Here is a 23,833-nt window from a genome sequence, read left to right as displayed (position 1 = left end):
ATGAGTTTTTTTATTAAATTTAATAAAATACAGTTTTTTTTTTAATTTGATACAAATAATTTACGTAATACTTAATTTAATGTGTACAGAAAAAAATGTACTTTTAATTTAAGTTTTTTCTTCTAAAACTATTTTTTTATAAGGAAATCGTTTTACATGGCGAAATTAATTATAACAAATATAATTGACGGAAATGCAAAATTGGAAACAAGTTTGTTCTTAACAAGTTTGTTGAGTTATTCTTATAGAAATGAGTAATGGCAATTTAGCAATACATTGTAGCATTTTAAATTGAAACACAATACACGTTTAATGAATGGGTTTTTTTATATTGTTTTAGAGGGGGAATGCTTTTTTTTAAAGATATTAAGTTCTCAAAAGACATTTAAGTTTTCACCTGTGACTCATAAGTTCAATATTTTACATACATGATATTGCAACGTGTACCCAACAACCTTATTACACGCTTCAATTAGCATTTCTAGCATTAACGTTATCTATGTTAATAATTATTATTACTATTCGGGGGTTATTTTTTTTATGTAATTTCTACATTAATATTTTCCTGTTTATCTTTGAGCGACTTTTACAGGTAATATAAATAATTATATTAAACCGCGTTTTCTGACCTGCTACAGGGTCGCCTAACTAGTCTGACCAGACGAGAAGCGACTGTGTAACATCAGGGCGAAGGTTATATAGATACATTATACATAATAATATTCTAATTAAACTCACTGATCAACAACAGATTTTTTGTCATAGAATTAAAATATTATTTGTTAACAAGTATTTTTATTTTAGCTACATCCTCTATTTCGAATAAATTGAGGCTATATTTTGCTGGGAAATAAAACATTCTCAAGTCTGACTCGTAATTGGCGAAATCGTTTTTAATAATAATTAGGTATTTTCAAATTACGTCCTTGTATTTTAAAAAGAAAAATTCAAATTAAAGTTATCGAAATACATAAAATAACAATACGTTTTTATTTCAAATAAAAGGTTGTTTGAAAAAGTCAAATAAACATATTTTTAACCAAATATTATTGGAAATTTTATAAATAATTATTTATTATTTGAAACAGTAAATAAAAATACACTTGAAGTTTAAATGCATTTCAAATAACTCATTATTTTGAAATAATTTTTTGTTGATAGTTATTTATATAAAAAAAAAAATACCTTGGTTTGGCAACGCTCTATTTTGGAGTGCTCAAAATCACATTAATTTAAACGGACTTTGTTTGTAAACAACTTTGAAACTACAGTTTTTTTTTTACTGTTTTCCAAGGACTGTGGTCTAGGTCGACTGCTAGTGTCAGACGTCGTTTCAAGATCAAACGATTCGAGAATTACAAATGATGCAACGTACGCAAATTCTCACAAAAATTAGTTCCGCGTTAGCTGTTTTTTAACGGTCAAATTGGTTTCCACTTTCCTTAGCCTTTTTTTTTATTACTATTATCATCTTCATCGTCACGGTGGTATTTGGACAAAATCGTTTTACCCGCACAAGACATGACGTCGAATCTGCAACCGATTCGTACACTCACCTGTATACTGTACTACATGATATGCACACTAGAAAAAATCCGGATTTTTATGAAAATAGAAAAAAAAATAATAAAATAGTTATTCAAGCCATTTAAGATGACCGAAGCAGCCACACAACTAGTTTTGTGCATAACGCATGTCAGAAGATATGCACTTTTTCAGATTAATTGAGCAGATTTGGCGAACAAGTACGTTAATTTAAAATTAAAGACAAAGACTTTAACTAAACTATTTTTACAAAAAGATTTTGGATAAGTTGGGTACTAAACATTGAGTTATAGGAAATTAAATTTCGAAATATATATACAGGTTTATAAGTTACACGAGACAAATAATTATATAGAACGACCAATAATTGATTATTATTACATGAATATACAATTAATTATTAGTATTATCACCACAATCATTAAAATAATTTTCAATAACTTTAGGAAAAAACTATGCTCAAAAGGGCTAAATAAAGAAAAAGCATCCATCCATTCTCAGAGAAAGGGTTGATGACCGAAAATGTTTTATATAGATAATATTACAAACAAATATGGAACTAATTTGACTATATTTCGACAATCTAGAGAATGCCTTTTTATAAAATAAAAATATAAGTCATGTTTTAGGGTTTGTTTCTCAATAAAAAAAATGTGTTATTTCGTTTTACTTAGTTCTGACCATAATATAACGTACAACTCAGTATACAATTTTTAGTACTTAAAAAAAATCGGTCCAGAAATAAAACACAAAAATTGAAAAGAAGAAGAAGTTAGAGGAATTTAAAAATACAAGTCTGAAAATTTCAGTCAATTTTTTTGTTAAAAAAAGTTTTAAAGTTACCTCACTTATTTTTTAGACTTGTAACCCAACCCTTCCCCCGACCCCTCTCAAGCAGTACTCATTAAAATAAATTACAATTGACTATAAATATGAGTGTCGGTAAGTGTGGCAACACTGCGATTATCGCGAAAAATATTCGCACCCAAAACGATTATCCGACGGTAATAAAAATTGATTGTTGTAACATATATAATACAATATACATTATATAAATGATAAAACTGGTGTAATAATATATTCTCTGTAATGAAATTTGTTTAGTCGAAACGCCTGGCAATGTGCAAGTCATATACTTTATGGTGTAATATTAATAATGTACGACGATCTTGGGTACCTACATATGATCAACAATTGCGTCTTAATCTACATTGTTATTTCCGTGGCCACGTTTCTACGAGTCGGTCTCGAATAATACACTCGGGTGTTATTACGCTATATTATTGCACCAAAACACTTGAGAGAAATTAGTATATTTTAAACCGGGTCTCCATGCCGATAATTGGCCGCTTATCGACGGTATTTTCATGCAAACCATATTAATATTAAAGTGGCAATATACTAATTGCTGTAATCGGCATTGTAACATAGCATCGGCCAACTACTGGGTACCTACGAAACATAATACACATATTCAATTTTACTGTACAATAATCACTTAGTAAACGGTTTTGGTGTTTTTCTCGCGAATTTCGGTCGGCGAAAAGTCGGAATTTTCAAAACTCGCTTACTACATACTTCTGATGACATTCCTACACGCCGAACACCGAAGACAATAATATATACATTTGGAAAAAAAAAAACATTTATATTAAGTGTTCAGGTATAGGTGATGAAAAAGCAATGATATTTCATTTCGATTTAAAAAAAAAATATTAGGTTCACCGGTTACGCAACGTCGAAGAATTACACGGTAAACATTTATAGCTGTTCCAAACAGATAAGATATGACAATATTGTACCGTGTCCCGTTAAAACAGTATAAAATAACGTGTTAAGTGTTTTGTTTATTTTTTTTTTCGCTAATGTTTTCGAATACTGACGCTGGAAAAAAAATAGTATATTTACACAATAATATGTTCTTATTGACAGTGCAAATTGTTAGAATGTTATCACTAATTGTTGTCATACTACAACAGTAATTATTCGACCCTTTTTTTATTATTAAAAAAATGTATTATTCTTGTTCTTTTTCTTTATCAGATTATACAGCAAACATTTTTTGGACAAAAATGTACTTACAATGTTAAATTAGACAGGTTAAATGTTAATATATGAGTTGAGAGCTAAATTCTGTACAAGATTAAACTAAACGGGACACGTTATCTAAGTCTTGATTAATCATAAATGTGTTTTACTGCTTACATAAGCCAAAGCATTAACGAGAAACTTTTAGCTTGAACATAGCGATGATGGTTTATTTTAATTGACTAGTTTTAAAAATTTAATTGAGCATAGTCAGAAATAAGGGAAAGGGTGGGCGCTGAAGGGAGCTTAGAATCCCAACATTTTTTAGCTGGAGCTAAAGCCCCCAAATAGGGGAAAACATATAGATTAATAACTGAAAAATACCAGTATATTGCTCAATATTTTGTTTTATTAAACATGTTATAAGTTGGACGGCATTTATCAGAAATGTATTTATTAAGTCCATAAAAATATAAAAAATGAGTCAAGAGCAGTTTTGAATAGGATGCTCCTATTATAGAATATATTTTAGTATGAAAAAAAAGGTAAAATTTAGTTTGTGAAAAAAAAAGATACTAAACTTATTTGAAGGCATTTATATCTACAGTAACGATTTACCTTGGACCACGATTTTTGTACCTCAGTTCGGGGTTCCTTTTTAATAAATGCTTTAACTTGCATTGACATATTTTTATTTAGTATTTTTTTGCTACGAGGAAAACAAAAGCACAGTAAAAAAGTTCTATATTTAATAAGTAAAATATTTAAAAACATGAAATTATCGAGTCCTTAGCTTTCGTTTATGAAAAAAACTTGGTATTGTAATGGAAACTTCATACTTTACACAAACGTATTAATTTAAATTAGAAATAGGAAATAATAAAACAAATTATGTAATATTTGGATTTGTAGTGGATTTTTAAAACTAAATAACACTAAAATTTTTTTTTGAATATTTGTCACTGCCTGCCAGGCTGAAGCTTTGACAATCAGAAATTGTAGTCAATTCTTATTTGTTTTTTTTTTCTTATCTCCAGCATTATAAGTTGAATTGGTTATCGGATCAAATGGGAAGTCAAATACATATAATAATATTTACGTTTGTGTTATGCTTTATCAAAAGTGACAAAAACCCGGACTTTTTTGAAAAATCCCAATTCACTCGGGTATTTAGAGGTTTTCCGTAATAAAATCCCAAAAGACCCGGAAACCCGATGGGTTTTATAAGGGCGGTTTAATCGGAAAACCCCTTTCAAAAACCCAACATTGTTTTTTTTAAATATTTTTCAATAATTTTAGTGACCTATAGTTTTTTTGATTTACGTTATGTATTTGTTGTAATTATTATCGTTTCCATGCAATATCACCAAAGAGATGTTATTTTTTAATTACCAAACGATAGAAAAACAGCCCTTTTCCCCGAGCACTTATTTTTTTATAATAATATGTTTAGTGGGATTCTACCGGGGAGAAAAAAACAGTCCGGAGTTTTTTAAAACATACTAGAGTGGACTTGATCCAGCCAAAAAAACACCCCGGGATTTTTTTGGCCGGCCAACCCTGTGCTTTATAGGTCAACCCACCCTCATATTGCCAGAGGATGTCCGCCAACGGCCGTTGGAGCATATTTTTTTTAGCAAATTATTTAGCGACGTTTCTCTGTTCACTTACTTGTTGCGTCGGCGGCCGTACACGGCGAACGCCCCGGCCACCAGGACGACGGCCAAAACGGCGCTGGACACGAACATGCCGACGGACACCATGGCGAACTCGATCAGGCGTTCGATCATGATCACTGCGAGGTGAGGGCCGGGCCCTTGCACGCGCACTCAAGACACGCAGACACGCGGCGGCACTTAAGCCGCACTGGCGGGCCACACACTCGACGCGGCGCCGAGATAACAGCGAACAATATCGAATTCGCTTGGGTGTATATACCTACTGTTAAAAAAAAAAAAGGTATAACGATAATTTATAAAACGTCGCCGGTTTAAATGAAAAAAAAAAAAAAACAATAATCTCCTTCGGCGTCGACGTCAAGGCGGGAGAGGTGAATAAAAATATCCGATTATATATTAATATAATATCGTCGACACGATTAAAATAACTATTGATAATAAAATCGTTGCCGCGCGAAAACGGTGGCGGGCGCGCACAGAAGCGGCGGCGGCGGCGGCAGAGCTTTAAAAACGCGGCACCGGCGGTCGAGCGACAAACACACACACACACACACCGACAGCAATAATAATAGGAATAATAATTATCACGACCGAATTTTAAGTACGGCGGTTCGCGCCGGTCGTTTTCGCGCTGACGGCTGTAGCATAACAATACGGGTACAATATTATGGTGTATGCATATAGGTATGTACCTCCTAACCGGCCGGGTGAACGAGTGCCTATATTTATACCAATAATAATAATAATATTACCGGCTTGTCGTTGGACACCGGTTGCCCTTTTTGCCCCCTACTGACCACCGTCGTCGCCGCCGCCGCCGCCGCCGCCGCCGCGCGGCCGTCATCGCGCCGCATCAATATTATCATATTAAAATAATAATATTATTAGCCATTACCTCTACCTCTACCAATTTATTGCAATGACCGGTGTGTGTAAAATACTACATTATCGTGTGCCGCGTGCGGTGATGAAAACTTACCGCAAACGTGTTCGGGACACCTTGAAAAAAAAAAATTTCCCCGCTTTAATCGTTTTTAGCGTTTATTGCCATTATTATCCGCATTATTCTTGGGATAATAATAACCGCGTGATTCATGTTATTATTATTATTATACAAACCGATCACCTCAACGTGCCGGAAGACGTCAGTCCTACAAGTACAATTAATCGTCCTTTTTTTTTTTTTTAATATTAATCGTCAAAATTAATTAGTTACGAATAAGTTAACCGATTTTCACTTGATAGGAAAAAGCGTATAGGCATGTCAGTGGTCTAGGATTTTAGGTAACTGAAAGAACCAAAATATTTTAGTCAACCTTCCACGTTTCCTTGCAAAACGATTTCAGTACCTAATAATTGTGCTGGCTTGACGGCTCTTTGCAAAAAATAAATCACTAAAATTACCTTTCTTGCTCTCACATCTATTTTTGAAGTTTACCAACTCTTCCATGGGGGTCAATTTTTTATTTTAGTTTTTTAAATCGTATACCCTACAAGAACCTTTCCAGAACGTCACTTGACATATTTTTTTAGTACCTGTTTATTATACTCTACAAGTTTGATGATGAATTATCAATAAAAAAATTGTCATTACTGTACTAAAAAATCTAAATTATTCAGTTTTTGTTCAAAACTAGGATTTTGCGAAAAATCGCCAGTACAAAAATTCCTTAATAAATAAAAATGGTTTCTTAAGGGGATCGGTATCCGGTATAAATGGAAAAATATAGACATTAGTTGACACAAACAAGTTAATTATACATTTGTTTTAAGTTTTTTTTTTTTTTTTAAATCACAAAATATTAATTACTAAAAGAATATTTATAATGTGATATAGGCAATGTTGTTTTTCGTGTAGTTAGACTATCTAATAAGTATATTTTTAGGGACCTATATACATTTATTAAAATTTTAAAGATATGTATCAGTAACCGGTACCGACGATTTAATATTAATAAATTGCTATGTGACAACCTTCAAGAACACTAAATAAATACATCAATTGTATGACTAATTTAATTATTTTATAATAAACCTTCAAATGAAAATAAATGTTATTTACTATTTCAGTATCTACCTAGTATGCTTAATGGCTATAATAAACATTGAAAATAGATTTTTTTTTATTGTGCGGTAGGAAGTTGTTAAAAGTATTCTAGTAATCTCTATTACTAGTCTTGTATTCAAATTTCGAATAATATATTGTGTTTAGTTAATAAAATAATAATATTATATGGATTAAAATAATCTCAACTCAAGTTGCTGTTACTCGGTTGAATTATAGAAGCAGGTTCCCATTGCGTATCAGAATTGTATTTCTATGAATTTCTCCATTTGTTTGGAAATGGTAAAGAAAAATAAGATCTGTTTAAAAAAAAATTACACTCGGTAAACAATAAAACAAAACATATTCATCATGATCACGATACACTGAGATAAAAATATTTTATTCGAATAATTATTTCTAAAGTTATAGCAACGTTCAAGAACTTTTACAAAAATATCACTTCTACCTTTTTTTTTTAAAAAGCATCTTTTATTCAGTATATATACAAACTGTACAACAAACGTTTTTCAAAACATTAAGAGGAAACCTCGTTTGAACAATTTTCGAAAAAAAATATCGGTTTTCCTGGAAATATTGTACAATAGGTATGCATGGTAGTCTTAGGTAACAGACAACAGTTAACACAATAAATATTGGTCATACCATGATTTTTTTTTAAACAAAATACAAATATAATTTTATTATGAATCGTACAACGACAATAATAAGGTATAATAATCCCCAGTTTCCTTGCGTTTTTGCAACAAGACGCAGTGGAATGTGGATTTATAAAATATCTACTTTGATTTGCAGCTTGCACAATATTCTCTTATCAGAATTAACCTAGAAAAAAAATTGTATCATTAGTGATTAGCGCTCTAAAAAAACGTTACGGCCAAGCGAGTAATGATAAAATTCAAAATAACCAACATTCGTTATCAGTAACTGAATAGAAAAAAAATTAGATTACACCCAATTGTCCCGCTATAATATTTATATTTTTTTGTTACGAATCGTCAAGTTCATAAATCATAATTTAGTTGCCCTCTGAACTGTTTTGAATAATATGACCGAAGTACTTACAACGAACGTCTAAGTGCGGTCTTTTTGTTGTTTCTAGTTTCCGACATAACCGTAAGTATGTGGGCGAAAAAAAAGAAAACGATCAAAGTGTTTTTTGTCCTAACAGACGATCGGGCAGACATAAAAAACATGTCTGAATCAATGCAGTTGGCGTTGCAGGTAAAGTTATTGAAGGCCATTCTCACCGCTTGAGCTTAAAACTTAAAGTATTGTTTGACAATACCAAAAAAAAAAAAATATAGGATAAACTCCGCTTGATCTTAAGCCAAATTGGTGCGGTTATAATAACCGATGTAAATGTTTCTCACTAATTTTGCAGGACTGTTACGATCACGAGCTGACGACGAGCGTCGTTGAAGAAGCCGAAGTTTGTAAAATGAACACATTTAAAAAGAGCCAAGTTTTTGTGTTTGACAACTTTGAAGGAGTTGCTTTTCATCATGTGCTGTCTGCGGCGAAACAAAACGAAGCTGTGTTAGTATTGCAAAGTTGTATTTTAAAATGTTTGCCTATTTCTTAACCTTTACGGTACAAAATTTACAGTTTTACTCTTAGCATCAAAGTTATATTAAAAGCAATAATAGTTTTTACTAAATTTACATTATTATTGCAAGTTTCAAAATTACGTATTTATTTATATTTTTTATTTTTAATGTGATGTGTTTTTTATGATAAAAACGATGGTGTAGGTAATTTTTTTTTGATATTGTAATTACTTTATTAATTATTATCAGAAAACTATAACTCGTATAAAAATATCTACTTTCCTTTACAAAATAGTCAAAAATTAATTTTTTGTTAACAACGAATAACATTTAAAGTGATATCAAATTAACTGACCTATTAGTAAGCTAGTAGTCAAATAACTGACACGAAAAATAGTAACTATTGGTAACTTAAATTTAAAACAAAAATTTCTTTTCAAATTGAAAATAAAATTTTCATGTTTTGACAAAGTAATCGATTTTTAGAAATTTTATCTTATGCTGATGTCATTGAACAATTATGAAAAAATTGCATCGAAATCAACGCCACCTTTCTTTTGTTATAATAAAACAGGCTCCTTTAGTTATAAAAAACGAAAATTGTAAAAACAGAGAGGAAAAGATGATAACAAAGAATTAAATTGACTAATGTTGTATTTTTCTTCTGCTTACATTGATTTCTGTTTAGCAGGATTGTTAGTCCTTTGTGTTTAAGAACATGTTTTGTTGAAGCCATTTCTATACCAGAGAATAAGTCTCCGGTATACACGTTGGCGATGCGAGATGTCGTACTGAGCGCTTCTAACATAAGCCCACAAGAAAAAGTAATAAAAATCTAAGTAAATTTTAGACATTAACCTAACCAATTTGAAATATTATTTTCCAGGAAAGAGTAAAAGAAAAATTTGAGTACATGGGTGGAGTCTTCACGCACAATCTCAGAGACGTAACGACTCATTTGATGGTTGGAAAAGTGGGATCGGCAAAATATACAGTACGTTAAGTGGCCACTATTGTTATTCTCTATCTGTGTTAAGTATGGAATTTTTGTATGCCTCAGAAAGCCGTGGAATTAGGTCTGTCGATAATGACGGAAAATTGGGTGGAAGCTGTTTGGGAAGAAAGTCTAGAACGCAATATAGTCGGCACCGAATCAATGTTTGACAAGTACAAATGCCCTCTTTTTTACAATCTTCAAGTTACGACGTCCGGTTTGGATGCAAACGACAGAGACAAAATTTCAGCGCTCGTCAATAAATATGGTTAGGCAAAAAAATAGTAATTAAGTACTTACGTTCAGATTTTTATGTCAAACCGTTTCCATTTGGCATTAGGTGGAAAATATAGTCCTCAGATGAAAAAAGGCGAAACAGACGTGTTAATCCTACTCAAGCCTACGGGCCAGAAATTCGTTTACGCTCAACAGTGGGGTTTAAAATGCGTCAACCCAAGTTGGATATACGACAGCACTGATAAGGGACATTTGGTCGAGCCCCAAGATTATATTGTCAAAAATACAATGTTGAGTTCGACACCGGCAATTTCTAATGTCCAACGTATGTATTTTCAATTACGAACCAAAATACATGCGACCAATGTCAACTGTTGTAATTAAATGTTAATTTAAATATTTTAATTTCAGCTTCGTTTTCCCAAAGCGACATCAGTGAAATAGTTGCCGAACCCAAGTCTACGATTGAGGAGACAATGAACGATCATAGCGTAACTAAACGTCAGGCAACAAATAATTGCAGGACCCAAGACGACTGTACTACGCCGAAGAAAAACAATGGACAATGTCAGTAGCTGTTTATGATATTATATTATATTATACTGTTTACATTCACTGTTTAAAAGGTGAAACTTCAACTACTTTTAATTTTTTTTAGTTTTAGCAAAGAACATCAACTATAAAGCCATTTTAAACAGTTTAAATTTGACTGACGTAAAAAAAGCCGGCACAATACTCGATGGTTGCAAGGTAGAGCCATAAACCTTTTTTTTTTAATAACTAATATAAGTAAATTTGTTGGCTGTTAGATTTATTTTAGTGGATTCAATTCGAGCGAGGAAGAGAAACTAAAAAGAATCGTGATATCGACCGGCGGAATCAGATATACCGAACTAAGCGAATCTGTCACCCACATTTTGGTCGGAGATTTTACAGCTTCTTTGGCCAAATTATTACATTCCACTCATCAAAAGCAAGTTTGATGATTTGCATAGTTTATTTTAGCTCCGGTGCGGAGCCGAGAAGATATTGTTTTTTTACATTTTTATGTTGTAACACATTTTGCTTTTATCTTTTTAGACCTCACGTCGTCACTTTAAACTGGATAATTGAAAGCGTTAAACTGAAGTGTACGGCTCCAGAAGAACAGTTTCTCGCAATGGACGCTTCACATACATTTGCGCCAGAATCTCCATCCCCCCTCAGTAAAAAAGTATTATGACTGCAATGTATATTTTATTTTAAGTAAATTATTTATAAAAATATATATTTCAATTAGGGATTGTTCATGATGAAAAACAAAACACTCTCTCAAGCCAAAGTCGTTGAAAAGCCGAAACCATCAACATCGGTAGTACCTGATCCTAGGCCGACGCATAACGATTTTATAGATCAATATTTAAACGCCGGTAAGAAATGTTTTAAAGTATTATTTAACTAAACGTTTTGTTTTCGTTAATAACTCAATTTATAATTTTCAGATAGTAATAACAGTTCTAATAACGATACACAAAGCCAGAGGTCGACATATTCCACAGACGACACATTGTCGACTCAAGATAGTAGACTTGAATCTGTGTTGGAAGGTTTAACCATACTCATGTACGGACTGGACCCACAACAGATGTCGTCGGTGAAAACCAAAATAATTGCGATGGGTGGTACAGCGGTAAGCACTCGTAGTCATCGGGGTAAGTTCAACTACGCTGTCGTGCCCATTGTGTTTAACGAAAAGTCGCTGACTGTAAATGCAGAGATCGTCAGCTGCCTTTGGATAGTAAGTTTTAATGTGTATTGGAGAGGCGCAAAAAAGAGTAATTTTAAAATTTAAATATCCGAGTTTGTCAGTCGGTTGTTCAAAATAATATTTTATCTAGACGAAGCAATTAATATAATTAAAAAAATTGTCTTTTATTCAATAATTTTTTATTTAACTATTTATGACGAAATTCTAATAATAAACGGACTAGTTTTTATTTATCGTGTTACAATTAATGTTATTTGCAAGTATAACATTTTATGTCAAAAAAAGAATTATTTTTAATATTATTTATTATTTAATTTTCTAAATTATTCATTTTACACGCCACCTTAACCTATTGTAATAAGTATATTTTTTAAAACTCATATACTTGTGTATTTTCCCACAGGAAGACTGTTTTAATAACGTCGATAAAGTCACCATCTCATATTATCATAAGCCCGTAATTTTTAGTGGATCGGCTCCTTTGAAGAACTGTGTAATAAGCGTCACCAACTATGCTGGTTCGGAACGGTATTTTTTAAAAGAAGTGTCGTTGCTTCTCGGAGCCCAGTGAGTACAACGCTAGTACATACATTTTAAACTGAAATTATTGTATAAAAGTTTTGCATTATTTTTAATTTAGTTATCAAGATGCGCTGTCCAGAAAACCAAAGCTCGAAGACAATATTTTGGTGACCACCCATCTAATTTGTCCTAACCCGGAAGGGCCTAAGTACGAGGCGTCCGTCAAATGGGGCATACCCGTAGTGTCCAAAGATTGGTTGTTGGATTGCATAAAGTTTAAAAATCGTCTCCCCGAAACCCAATACCCCATTATCGACAAAGGTAAATTAAGTTTGTTCGTAAAACAATCAAATGAGAAAATTTAAACTTTTTTTATGGCAAAGGAAATGAGACACTGACGGGCAAGAGTACAGTGGTGGACATCACAACGAATACGTCCAGCAGAAATCTTAGCCAATTACAAAACCTTACCGACGTGTCACTTACGCCAAGAGTCACCAATTCGGAAGCGTTGGAAAAAGAAATAGAATCCGAACTGGCTGTACCGCTGCAAGACACGGAAGACTTTGAACCGCCGACGAAAAAAAAATGTTCCATAGAAATGAATCCGACGCCCAAAGCGTTCGCCGAAGACAGATCGACTCCGATAGGCCTAAGAGCTCGGCCAAAGTCGTCTTGCCTGACGCCCGTCGCTTCCGGCAGTTATATGACCAATTTAAAAACCCCTGACACACCGTACGGCCAAGTTTTCTATGAACACTCGGTCACACCGGAAACAAAGAAACGGTGGAAAAAGTTTGTATAACAATTAATTTTAATGCTTATCATTATGATGTGTGACGTTTGGTTGACGTTTGTTTTAGATGGGTCGATACTTTGCCCGACGGCCCAAAAGAGTTACCGCCGCAACCTAGTACGAGTAGACGTGAGAGTACTGTAAGTTTTTTGGCGACTAATCATTTTTTTTTTGTCTGACGTTTTTATTTGTCGTACTAGCCTTTGACCGAACTCAAGCGACGCGTTTGGGACAAGCTACTGCATCCATCCTCGAAAAACGAAGAGGTATTTGGTATTTTTCATATTCATTTATATTAGTTTAAACCGTCTTTAACAACATTGTCGTTTATTTTATTGTAGATACAATCGACGGATAACAATAGCAGTTATTCTCTTAATAACTCTCGAAAGTCAAATTTGGGGAACTCGTCGGATAGTTCCCCGAATTTGTCTAGAGACAGTGCCAGATCGGGTAGGTCCAGCGTAAACAAATCACCGACCATAGTGAGTTAAATTATTTTTACTTAATCTCCAAGCAGTCGAGATTTAAAATATCTCGTTGGCGATCGCCCTGCGGTATTGACAACGCCCCGGCCTTAGCACAGCGAGCGCTTGGACGTTAATATTATGTACTTTTTAATATTCGTTTTTTTTCCTCTCACTTTTTAGGATTCGAAACAACAATCGTTAGACAAACAAGAATTTAGACGGTTTGTATAATTAGAAATATATTTTTTATGTTTATTGTCGAATAAAATATAAATAATAAAATATCTCATGTATAGAACGATGGAAGAGTTGCAACAAGACTTGTCGACTCCAAGAGAGCAGCCTGAATTGAATTTTTCTAGAATAGAGTCTATTGACAGTCAAGACGACCACGCAAGTAAGTCGTTATTGTGTTATAATATTGACATAATATTTCAACTAGTGCGAGTCATCATTTGTAAGAAGTTTTAATTTAGAAAATAATTGGATACAAAAAAAAATGATATTGTGTGTAATTATTTAACTAATATAATTTTGAACTACATAATTTCATTTAGGAAATTCGCTATTCAAAGAAAGAGTGATTGAATCGTCACAACAGTGCTCGGTGGGATGGGAAGATCCGACCGAACAACAAGAAAAAGCTCGGGTAAGACTTTGTATGCCAGTAAAACATTTTATATCATAACTAGTGTGTGATAATTGTTGATAGTTAATATTGAATTTTTTTTTTCTAGCTGAAAAGACTAACCGAATGCAATAGGAAGTTCATATTAACCAGCGTCAATGCTAACGTAATACATTATTTATCGTTTATTATTTCCTACTTAAACGTTTAATGCACACTACCCACTCAATCGTTGGTGAAAATTTGCATGACAAATTATAACTAATTCATGTTAATAAAAAAAACAAATTTTTTATCAACGAAATTATAACGATAAAAGTATACATTCGAAATATAGGTACTTATATAGGTCCTTTTTGGAAATGTTTTTTATTCTTAGGAACGACAAAAGTACGAGGACGCGATTGAAAAACTCGGTGCTCAAGTGTTGCGTAGCGCAACTTTCAGCGGAGACGTCACTCACGTGCTAATGCATCAGCCGAGCAGGAGTGAAAAATACCTTTGTTCGTTGGCGTCCGGCAAATGGATTTTGCATCCGAGTTACATTGACGCCTGTTTAGAAAAAAATCGATTTCTTCCCGTTAGTAATATTTTTTATTGACCGACCAACTTAAAAAAAGCGATGAGTATTATTTTTATTTGAAATCACTTTTACAGGAAGACAAATATGAATGGGGCAATCCTTTGTCGGACTTGACGTTGACCACTCCGTTGCACGGAGCCGGTTACCGTTGGCGTAACAAACTCTGTGCCGATCGTTTGGCTGCGTTCAGCAACATGAAAGCCGTGCTGTTGACCTCGGAACCGCGACACCAAGCCCTGAGTAGACTCATCCAAGCCGGCGGTGGCGTCATCTTGGATATAAAGTAATTTTACCTCATAAATATTTTGATTTATCGAGGTGGTGAAGTGTTCGAATTTATAACACTGAATAAATGTGTTTTTTTTTTTGTTTAGGGATCTACTGAACTCCACTCATTGTATTGTTGATCAAGGTCACGGCAACATTCCGGTTCCCCTCAACGAAATAGCCGCCAAAGGCATACTATTACTGCCGGCTCTGTTTTTGGCCGATTTCCTAATCAAGGATCCCATACCAGACCCTAAACAATGTCTGATTCCCGAGTACCAAGCTTTTTACAACCGGTTGGCGCCCAACTCTTGAGCGGGAAACTCGAACGTACGTCGTTGTATCTATTTTCAATATCGTGTTCTTTGTTTGTCTTTTTATTTATTTAGTTTTTCTTTTAGCCGTATTTATTATCGGTCAGATCTTTTAGATCTGATCGTAGCGTGTATTAATTAATTGCATTAATAAATTTTAACGTGAGTGTTTCCAACGATAATATTAATATTTTAATCCTTTACACTGGAAAGTTGTAAATACTTCATTACGGTCGGCCTGGTCCGGACTGCTAAATTGACGGTCATCGACCGGGTCAACTTCTTTCCTTTACATCGTACTTGACTAATATATTACTTGTATAGGGACATTAGGTACATAAACATGAGTTGTTCTATGTTTGTATTTAATGTAGTTATCCGTTTTCCCGCGATACTCAATTATTTACTAATTATATGACAAAAGCTGGACAAAATTGAAATAAGATAAAAAAAAAAATGTATCATTTAACTTACTATTATTTAAATTGTACACGATTATATTACAAAAACAACAGTACAGAGTAGTAAAAAGTATATAAATTAAACACAAATGAGAAAATGACTTGTTGTCTACCTATTTACAATACGAGAATTTTAGACGGCTCGCTTATACGCGTAGTTGCTATGTAAAATACAGTCGGTAAAGGTACGAGTAACAATAGTGCATAGTCTGTCGGTGGATTAGCCAACTGCGTGATGGCCACTATACCGAATCCATGGCTTATCCAGTGTATGGCCACAATCAATACGTTTCTCGGCACACACACTGTGTTGACGATCAAGTACCTGGTGGACTATTAAAACCGTACGTCAATTTATTATTTGCCAAATATACATTAAAAAAAAGTAATAACAAATAGAATACCTGATTGATTTCTGTGGCAAAATGTATTGCGCTCGACACGACCGACAAAACGATAACAATGTACGGAAATGTGACATCTTTAAAAAAAAAAAAAAATTGTATTCATTATTTTAACCCATTTTTGGTTTATTTGTTTTAACGAAAATACTTACAGACGATGCCTCCTAAAAATGCGTGCGTTACGGCCGCGATGGGGAAAAAGTACAATCCAGCGTACACCGTTTTCAAGTACGCCGATTTGCTCAAACTGAAGTACGTGGACAAAAGTGGTCGGAACAATATCATGGCGATTATACAAGCCAAATAGAAAATAAATATCATCGAATACCTGTAAAAAAAAAAAAATTGATCATTATTAGTTGATCATTTTAAATGTCAAAGAAACTTACAGCGGATAAACGGCTTCTTGCGTACACCGCAAGGGTTCACGATAATCTGGCGTCGGATTATACAGTACCGTGTACCAATCGGACAACCATTGTGTATGACATGAACGAATCGATAATTGACCAAAGGGATCGACGGCCAACACGGCCAGAACTGCGGCGGCGACCACTTCTAGCGTTGCAGAAATATACAACACGATCTTTGTGCTAGTGTTTTTCCTTGAATTACCACCATTTGGTGAAAACAACAAACATGATACGACGACATATAAAACAAAGTGTTATAATACCTTTTCGCTTGAGACGTCCACGACATGGACGATAAATCTATGTATACTGCGTGGAATAATAAGGGCACAGTGGCCATGAACAACAAGTACATCCAGTCATAGGACGACGGCGAATCCGTACAAATTTGACACATGTGCGATGAATTGACTCGCGTACCGGTCGGGCATGATCCACAGTCGCTGTTACGTCCGTTTGCCAGCAAACGCCGACCGCAATAGTATCCAGGACATCTCTGTTCAATGTTGTTGAAGCTCTACAACAAAAGTAATTGAAGTTAGATCGCCGCGACACAAAGACTGCGACTGCGAAATCATACATGACAATTCAATTTTTAAAGGACTGCTGCAAATACAACTCACCCCCATGAAATAATTATTGTACTCTCCCATTGTGGTGTTCATCGGTGTTCTTTATAACATTAGTACGATTGATTTTCGACTCGATACCGTTTCTGTTGGATTGGAAAAAAAAAATTAACTCAAAACACAGCTTAATTGATTTTTATAATAACATCAAAAACAATAAATTACCATATTAATATTTGGTTGATTTGTCGGTGTTCAAATGTATTCTGATGAATTCCATAGAAAATGTATTCGGACTTTTGAGCTGATGTCCAATATTAAGTCAACATATTTTTTTTTATTTATAAACTATTAAACAAGTACTCGCTACTTACTTGTTAACGTTTAGTACCTACTTAATAGGCGAATAATTAAACGTTTAGTTTGAGTGTTCTCTTCTTATGTAAAACGATCCAAACACAGCAGCTACAACATCAGTCCGAGCACGATACCTTCTCTACATCATAGACTGTGATAATGTGTTATCACTTATCAGTTAATGTTATCAGTGATAACATTTGACGGGCACAGTGACCTATTTGATAATAAATAAGTGCATTGGTGTATGTTGTGCTGCCAATACCGTATTATTCTAAGGGGCAGAACATACACTCCCTCATAAACATCAACAAAATTAAAATATCAAATAAAAAAATATTTTACCCTATTGAAAAATTTAGCTGTTGTTAAGAATAATTGTGAGATTGTGAACAGAGCTCGTTACTTTGTGCTGTACAAGTCTGGTGAATACGATTGATAAATTCTGACAAACCTAACAACGTTGTTTATTCAATGTTTTTATCGTTTTTCTAATAAAACCGTTTGTAGAGTTTGTGAAAGTGAATCTGAAGATCAACTGTTCAATGTAAATTACTCTTGTGGACAATTTAATGAGCATATTGCTGATTAAAATTTTTAATTCCTTTAAAACAAATATTAGAATTTACTATTTTATCGAGTAATAAAGCATGTCTGATTTAATGAACATAATCTTATAACACATTTGGGACAGCTAAGTTAACATAATAAATTTGTAATATCACTATTAATAGTGTAATCAATTACCGTTAAACTTAAATAGTAACACAATGTAAAATTAATTTTAGGAAAAGAATGCACATAAACTCTACACAGTAATAAATCCAATGTATAGGAATTTTTGTTCAAATCAATTACTAGAACTAATTAGCGCCTAACAAAAATAAAATAAAAACAAAAAATACAATTCATGTATTTTATTTAAAAAAATTAAAAATAATAGGTATTAAATAGTTTAACCAAATCAAGGCAAGTCGGGTAAGGACGACGAATCGTTATTGACAAAAGTATCGAGATTGTCGAGGATGTCGTAATTTATCTTCGAAGACAGTTTCTTCTTTTTCAACACACGTTCCACGGCTTCGGCCGCCGTCTTCGCCGGCGTCCTTAACGAGTCTTTGAGTTTTTTCTCTTTGGCTTTCATAAATTTGGGATTCTTAGCTCGCTCTTCTCTGTTGATTTGTATTTGTCTGTAAGCCGACCCATGCATTTTCATCCACATGTCTTTTTTCATTTGGTGGCCATCTTTTGACAGTATATATGAATCAATCTCGTCTTCATCTATGTCGTCGACATACATCGTCACTTCTTCGTCGTCATCTTCGTACGTACGCTTGTTTTCAGATAAACCCATGATTTCCAACGACGGGCCCACACTGGCTGGTTTGACGTCCAAATTTGCCTCAGTAGATTCCGCTTCGATTTCAGCCAAGTTAACGCCGAAAACTCTAGTGTTTTTTTTCTTACACAGTTCTTTTTCAATGGCCGTTTTCACTTCGTCGATAAATTTCTCGTTGTCGTTGGCCTCGAAAAACTTGTCAATGCGCTCCTTGTCTTTTGCACGAGCGATTCTGTACGACGGGGGATCGTGGGTTTCTTCTAAATCGACGGTCATAAACTGTTCTATGGACAGCATGCTGGAAGGCGTGTCTTTGAATTCCAATAAACGTTTCTTCAACGTGGCGTGATGGCAATGTACGACTTTGATAATATCGTCGGTGGTCCGATTAAAATCGTGCATACGACCCGCAATCAACAAAGCTGCACCGCACAAACTCGACGGTCGTCTACCTGTAAAATCGCAAACATTTAATGGAACCGTAAGTAGGTTTATTTAAAAATAATACAACAATTTTCGTTTACCCGTGTGTATGGAATCTCTCATCATCCTTTGTAACAATCGCATGGCCGTCGTGTAGACAATATGAGTTTTGTCACCGAAATCCAATGAGTTGACGAATCGCATTAAAAATATGCTAGGATCGAGACTCGGCACGGTCAAACTTAGCGTCTGCATCATTCTCAAGTAAGTTTTGCCCAACTCGAATGCGTTAACCTCGCTCGCATCGGCCACGTCCAAGAGCATGTGCATGGTGCCTTCCATCCTACATGCTATGTACACCGAAGCCGCGTAAATCAAAGCGTTCTTTCTGCCTCGAGTGAAATGTCTCTTTAACGCCATGTTATAGTAAACACAGGCGTTTTCAAGAGTCTGAGGACTAAGATTAAGACTATTGCTCAGCACTTGTATGCCTCGCCTTGCTTTCGCTTGAGTCATTTCACGCGAAGGTTGCTTCATGCCATGGTGGAAAGCGCTGCCAAAGTTGTGAAAATTAGCGGCTTGCGAATCCGAAGACAAAAACTGTCCGACGGCACGGGACCCGTGATCGGTTTCTTCAAACTGAACCTCGGACACAATATTGGACTCGTCCATAACGCCTCCGCAGTCCATGCACACGGTCGGTCCATCGCTGGAGTCGAGGTGCAGAGAACCACAATCGGTACACTTCATGTTTGCAGTTTGGTCGACGTACCCCTTAATTAGATATTATAGCTACAACCGAAAATAAAAACAACTGATGATTAAGCTGTTATAGTGAAAAAAATAATCTATAAACGATTACTTAGTTTCTAGTTTGCTCGCAAAGCCAAATGATAGAACACTTCAAATCGTACACGTTATCGACAAAATTACAAAAAGTCCACGACAACGTAAAAAAAATATTCTTTAATACTTAAGTTGTTTTACAAAATAAAAATGATTACACGACTACAACGATGACGGATTTTAAATTGCTATAATCTAATAACGATTGAACGAATAAAAAATGCATTTATTTCTTGTTCTTGTTCTTGCCTCGATATAATATTGCATTAACCAAATTTTCTAAGAAATTATATTATTATTCGAGTTATCGAATAAAATGCGACAAATCGAATCGAGGCATAAATATAAGTAACTATTTCATTTTTTTTTTATAGAAAGTACCTCGAAAGTTGTAACTTGAAACGTTGATCGACGTCTTGAAACCTAAAAAAAAATTAGTGATAACAAAACCAGGCTTTGACGTTTATGAATTTCGAATATCCACACTGATAGTATTATTATTTTTATACTTATACTTATGGTCAAGGTTAATTGATTCCATATGGCTTATGGTACAACTGTAAACGACACGTGACAATTAATGGATTCTGATCTTGGCACTGATCCGGTTAGGTAGTCGTCCACAAAATATATAGTTAAGTTCAGATCATAGACATATAAAGATTTCTTTATAGGTCTATGGTTTAAATGTGTGCAAATAATTATTGTACTTCAAACGTTTGGAAATAATCAAATTGTTCCCAAAATTTGGAAAACTGATGAACAACATTGACGTAGGTATGCCCGCAACTCGTGTTATCAGTTTTCACAACATGGCTGCCGCTATTCTCACGTGAGAAATACACGGTGGACCGGAAATGGCGGAAGCCTATAGGCGGTTATCGCACGAGTTTCCGACTTACCTGTATCACTTGGTGTGACCCGTTATCAATATTCGACAACGTTTAAGCGGGAAACCTAATACCGATTACAAAGCCAAATGAGCGAGGTCATTGAAAAATGTCAATAGTATAGTGAGTACAATATTAAATATTTGAATATCTGTCCATCGGATTTAAAAAATATCAATTCTCCAACTTAAATTAAATACTCAAAATATGTGTGGCCGAACAGCTTGGTAAATATTCTTAGGAGTTATATATTATTATGATTATACTTATTTAAGTACCTATTGTTATTTATTTATTATTTTGTTAACATTGATTTTAATTCTTATTTTTTTGTGCAAATAATAGTAATTTGAAGCGAGAAACCTACAGGAAAGCGACTAGTTACAAAGATCCAAATGATAATTCGTTGCGTAAACCGGAGTGGCATCGTCTGGACAATGGCGGTCGTGAATTCATGCCTTCCAACAATATCGCGCCTACGGACGTGACTCCCGTACTGGTTTCCGGAGAAGATTTTGAATCTTGCGAGTCCAGAGTTCTGGCCCCTATGGTATGGGGAATGATACCTCCGTGGCATAAAGTACAGTGTTTGTATGTTGTGAAACTACTTAACAAACACAACCATAACGTAGCATAATAATTGTGTCCTTAGGGCAAAATAAACGATCACGGTCTGACTACAAATAATTGCCGAGTAGAAAGCTTGACCACTTCGAAACTGTTTCAAACGCCATTGACGGAAGGAAAAAGATGTGTCGTTGTTTGTGAAGGTTTCTACGAATGGAAATCAAAACTGCCATACTTTATATACTCCCCTCAAGCAAAAGACGTATGTATTTATTATGGTGCCGAGCTGATGTCGATACTAACAACGGTGATATTGTACTTATAACACTAGACTTTGGTTTACGACAAAAATATATGGGAGACGGCTTTGTGGTCAGAAGATTCCGGATGGAATGGGCCGTCCTTGCTAATGTTGGCCGGCTTGTACAACAAATGGAAATCGCCAGAAGGCTGTTTGGTGTACAGTTATTCGGTAATTACAATGGATTCGAATACAATGTTCTCTCAGATACATCATCGGATGCCAGCAGTTTTGGAAAATGAACGAGTAGTCGACGTAAGAACCATTATATAGATATGGTCAAAAGGGTGTCTATTTTGAACGCCATAACAATGTTTTTGTTTGTACGAACCACATTTAAACGGGCTTCGTGTGCATGGAAACATACGTACTTATTTCAAAACAATTAATCTGCTTATAATATTATCAAAACGGGAATTTCCTAGAAACGATTTATTCGTATTAAGAAATAGTACAATTTTGTCGATTTCACATAAAATATGTAAACAATATTTATTTTTAAACAGGATTGGTTGGACAGCAGAAGAGTGTCAGTCAACAGAGCGATTTCTCTGCTTCGTCCTGTCGATAAGTTGGAATGGCACAAAGTGTCCAGCTCGGTTAATAATTCACGTCATAAAAGCGACGACTGCAACAAACCCATATCGAAAATGTAAGCAAAAATTGTACTGTTTGCTGAAAAAATGTATATGTTTTAATTACAAACTTTGTTCAGAGCCAACAAAAGCACGACTTTCATGAATTCATGGTTGTCTGGAAACAATAAAAAGAAAATCGACAACGATGAACAAGTTGAAACCAATAAAAAGCCTAAGTTTTAATATATTCAATGCGAGTGACACTCGGATGCTTTAACATGAAAATGTTTTAAGTAGTGTTCAAAAAAAAAATTGCTTTTTATCACTGACGAACAAAATTGATTTCGTGAGCGCATTCAGTATGTAATTTTTGGTTAAATTATTATGTACGATTTTAACAAAAACAAAAAAGTAGACTGTAGTGATTATATTGTGATGAAATGAGCTGAATTACAATTAATTTTTAAGATTATGTTACCAGTTGATAATATATTAATAGTTTATCGGCTGTATATAGATAAATTAAAATTATTACACTGTTGATTTACTATTTATAAGTTTATAATGTAAAAATAAATGTAAAAAAAAATCATTAAAATAAGTCGATTGCAAATTAAATTTCCTGAAATCACATCAATATTGATTTTCCAATAAAATGTCCTTGCTTCCAAGCTCAATTAAAAATAAATCTATCTTTAATTTAATATTCAGTCATTAAGTCCTAAAACTATTGTAAAGTATATTTATAAACAATGTTTATCAACAATATTTAATAAGTAAATTATAAGAATAAACCGCACTTGTAAGACAAAAGCACAAATATATAACATGTAAAAATATAAATGCTTCACAATAAAAGTGAAACGACTGTAAAAAGGCATTAGCTGATAATAAAGTGCCATCATATACAATTTTGTTATATTTCATTTGACTCATCTGAAGAATAAAAATATATACCCTTTACTATTTTAACCCCGTTTTCTAAAACAATTTAAGCCTAAACAAATTAAAAGAACTACTATTGTCTATTGGCACAGCGGTTAAAACTGGCTGTTTACCCTATTTCATATTCTACATAATTGCTATATGGTATAATTTAAACTGTCGGCTGTGAATTAGTTCTTAAAACACAGTTATTTGAAATCTGGCTTTCAGGAATAATAAGCAAATATTTAAAACTATAATATTTACTAACAAAAATTAGTTTACAACTATATAATTACTTTATTCTATAATAAAAATAAAGTTTGTCGGGCACAA

General features: G+C 33.9%; 5 protein-coding genes across 11 annotated transcripts in view; 2 read left to right on the top strand and 3 right to left on the bottom strand.

Moving 5' to 3' along the window:
* LOC126836086 (uncharacterized) overlaps positions 1-5,502 on the bottom strand; it is a 46,059-nt gene extending 40,557 nt beyond the window's left edge. The window contains exon 1 of one of the 2 annotated variants that reach the window (XM_050569112.1): positions 5,245-5,502. In XM_050569112.1, the coding sequence (XP_050425069.1) occupies positions 5,245-5,363 (119 nt within the window). In that variant the 5' untranslated portion in view covers positions 5,364-5,502. The remainder of the gene's footprint in view (positions 1-5,244) is intronic. The other variant, XM_050569109.1, reaches the window with a different exon arrangement.
* Positions 1,679-15,601, top strand: LOC126836084 (DNA topoisomerase 2-binding protein 1). Of its 4 annotated transcripts, none has more exons than XM_050569106.1 (26): positions 1,679-1,745; positions 8,420-8,541; positions 8,702-8,856; positions 9,559-9,691; positions 9,754-9,861; positions 9,928-10,129; positions 10,202-10,423; positions 10,510-10,665; positions 10,757-10,848; positions 10,908-11,071; positions 11,179-11,311; positions 11,378-11,507; positions 11,580-11,875; positions 12,249-12,412; positions 12,486-12,688; positions 12,751-13,162; positions 13,231-13,303; positions 13,364-13,429; positions 13,505-13,648; positions 13,814-13,854; positions 13,930-14,030; positions 14,191-14,282; positions 14,371-14,427; positions 14,641-14,841; positions 14,919-15,127; positions 15,219-15,601. In XM_050569106.1, exons 1-26 carry the CDS (start codon positions 1,694-1,696, stop codon positions 15,424-15,426), a joined length of 3,936 nt encoding a protein of 1,311 aa, XP_050425063.1. In that variant the 5' UTR covers positions 1,679-1,693; the 3' UTR covers positions 15,427-15,601. The 4 variants fall into 4 exon arrangements, with proteins under 4 accessions (XP_050425063.1, XP_050425062.1, XP_050425065.1 ...); XM_050569105.1 differs by having other exon boundaries at positions 9,556-9,691; XM_050569108.1 differs by lacking the exon at positions 1,679-1,745 and adding an exon at positions 6,396-6,409 and having other exon boundaries at positions 9,556-9,691.
* Positions 15,602-15,895: 294 nt separating this feature from the next.
* LOC126836089 (JNK1/MAPK8-associated membrane protein) lies at positions 15,896-17,767 on the bottom strand. Its single transcript, XM_050569116.1, has 7 exons — positions 17,498-17,767; positions 17,327-17,418; positions 16,967-17,220; positions 16,680-16,895; positions 16,443-16,618; positions 16,291-16,367; positions 15,896-16,219 (listed from the first exon to the last, which is right to left on the bottom strand). The coding sequence occupies exons 2-7, from the start codon at positions 17,366-17,368 to the stop codon at positions 16,004-16,006; spliced, it is 981 nt and encodes a 326-aa protein (XP_050425073.1). The 5' UTR covers positions 17,369-17,418; positions 17,498-17,767; the 3' UTR covers positions 15,896-16,003.
* A 764-nt stretch (positions 17,768-18,531) lies between these two features.
* LOC126835923 (transcription factor IIIB 90 kDa subunit) lies at positions 18,532-20,946 on the bottom strand. 3 transcript variants are annotated; one of them, XM_050568805.1, is made up of 4 exons: positions 20,747-20,946; positions 20,619-20,660; positions 19,493-20,183; positions 18,532-19,420 (listed from the first exon to the last, which is right to left on the bottom strand). In XM_050568805.1, the coding sequence occupies exons 3-4, from the start codon at positions 20,139-20,141 to the stop codon at positions 18,594-18,596; spliced, it is 1,476 nt and encodes a 491-aa protein (XP_050424762.1). In that variant the 5' UTR covers positions 20,142-20,183; positions 20,619-20,660; positions 20,747-20,946; the 3' UTR covers positions 18,532-18,593. The 3 variants fall into 3 exon arrangements, with proteins under 3 accessions (XP_050424762.1, XP_050424763.1, XP_050424761.1); XM_050568806.1 differs by lacking the exon at positions 20,747-20,946 and having other exon boundaries at positions 20,619-20,719; XM_050568804.1 differs by lacking the exons at positions 20,619-20,660; positions 20,747-20,946 and adding an exon at positions 20,254-20,610.
* LOC126835924 (abasic site processing protein HMCES) lies at positions 20,856-23,194 on the top strand. Its single transcript, XM_050568807.1, has 6 exons — positions 20,856-21,354; positions 21,473-21,707; positions 21,780-21,956; positions 22,026-22,250; positions 22,502-22,647; positions 22,711-23,194. The coding sequence occupies exons 1-6, from the start codon at positions 21,335-21,337 to the stop codon at positions 22,814-22,816; spliced, it is 909 nt and encodes a 302-aa protein (XP_050424764.1). The 5' UTR covers positions 20,856-21,334; the 3' UTR covers positions 22,817-23,194.
* The last annotated feature ends 639 nt before the right edge of the window (positions 23,195-23,833 follow it).

The sequence above is a fragment of the Adelges cooleyi genome, unplaced genomic scaffold (genome assembly GCF_023614345.1).
Source record: "Adelges cooleyi isolate 19-005CV unplaced genomic scaffold, UGA_ACOO_1.1 ACOO_flye_CR_arks_rails_tigmint_CR_PRNA_23, whole genome shotgun sequence".
NCBI classification, from domain to species: Eukaryota; Metazoa; Arthropoda; class Insecta; order Hemiptera; family Adelgidae; genus Adelges; species Adelges cooleyi.
This window is presented reverse-complemented; position numbering and strand designations above follow the sequence as displayed.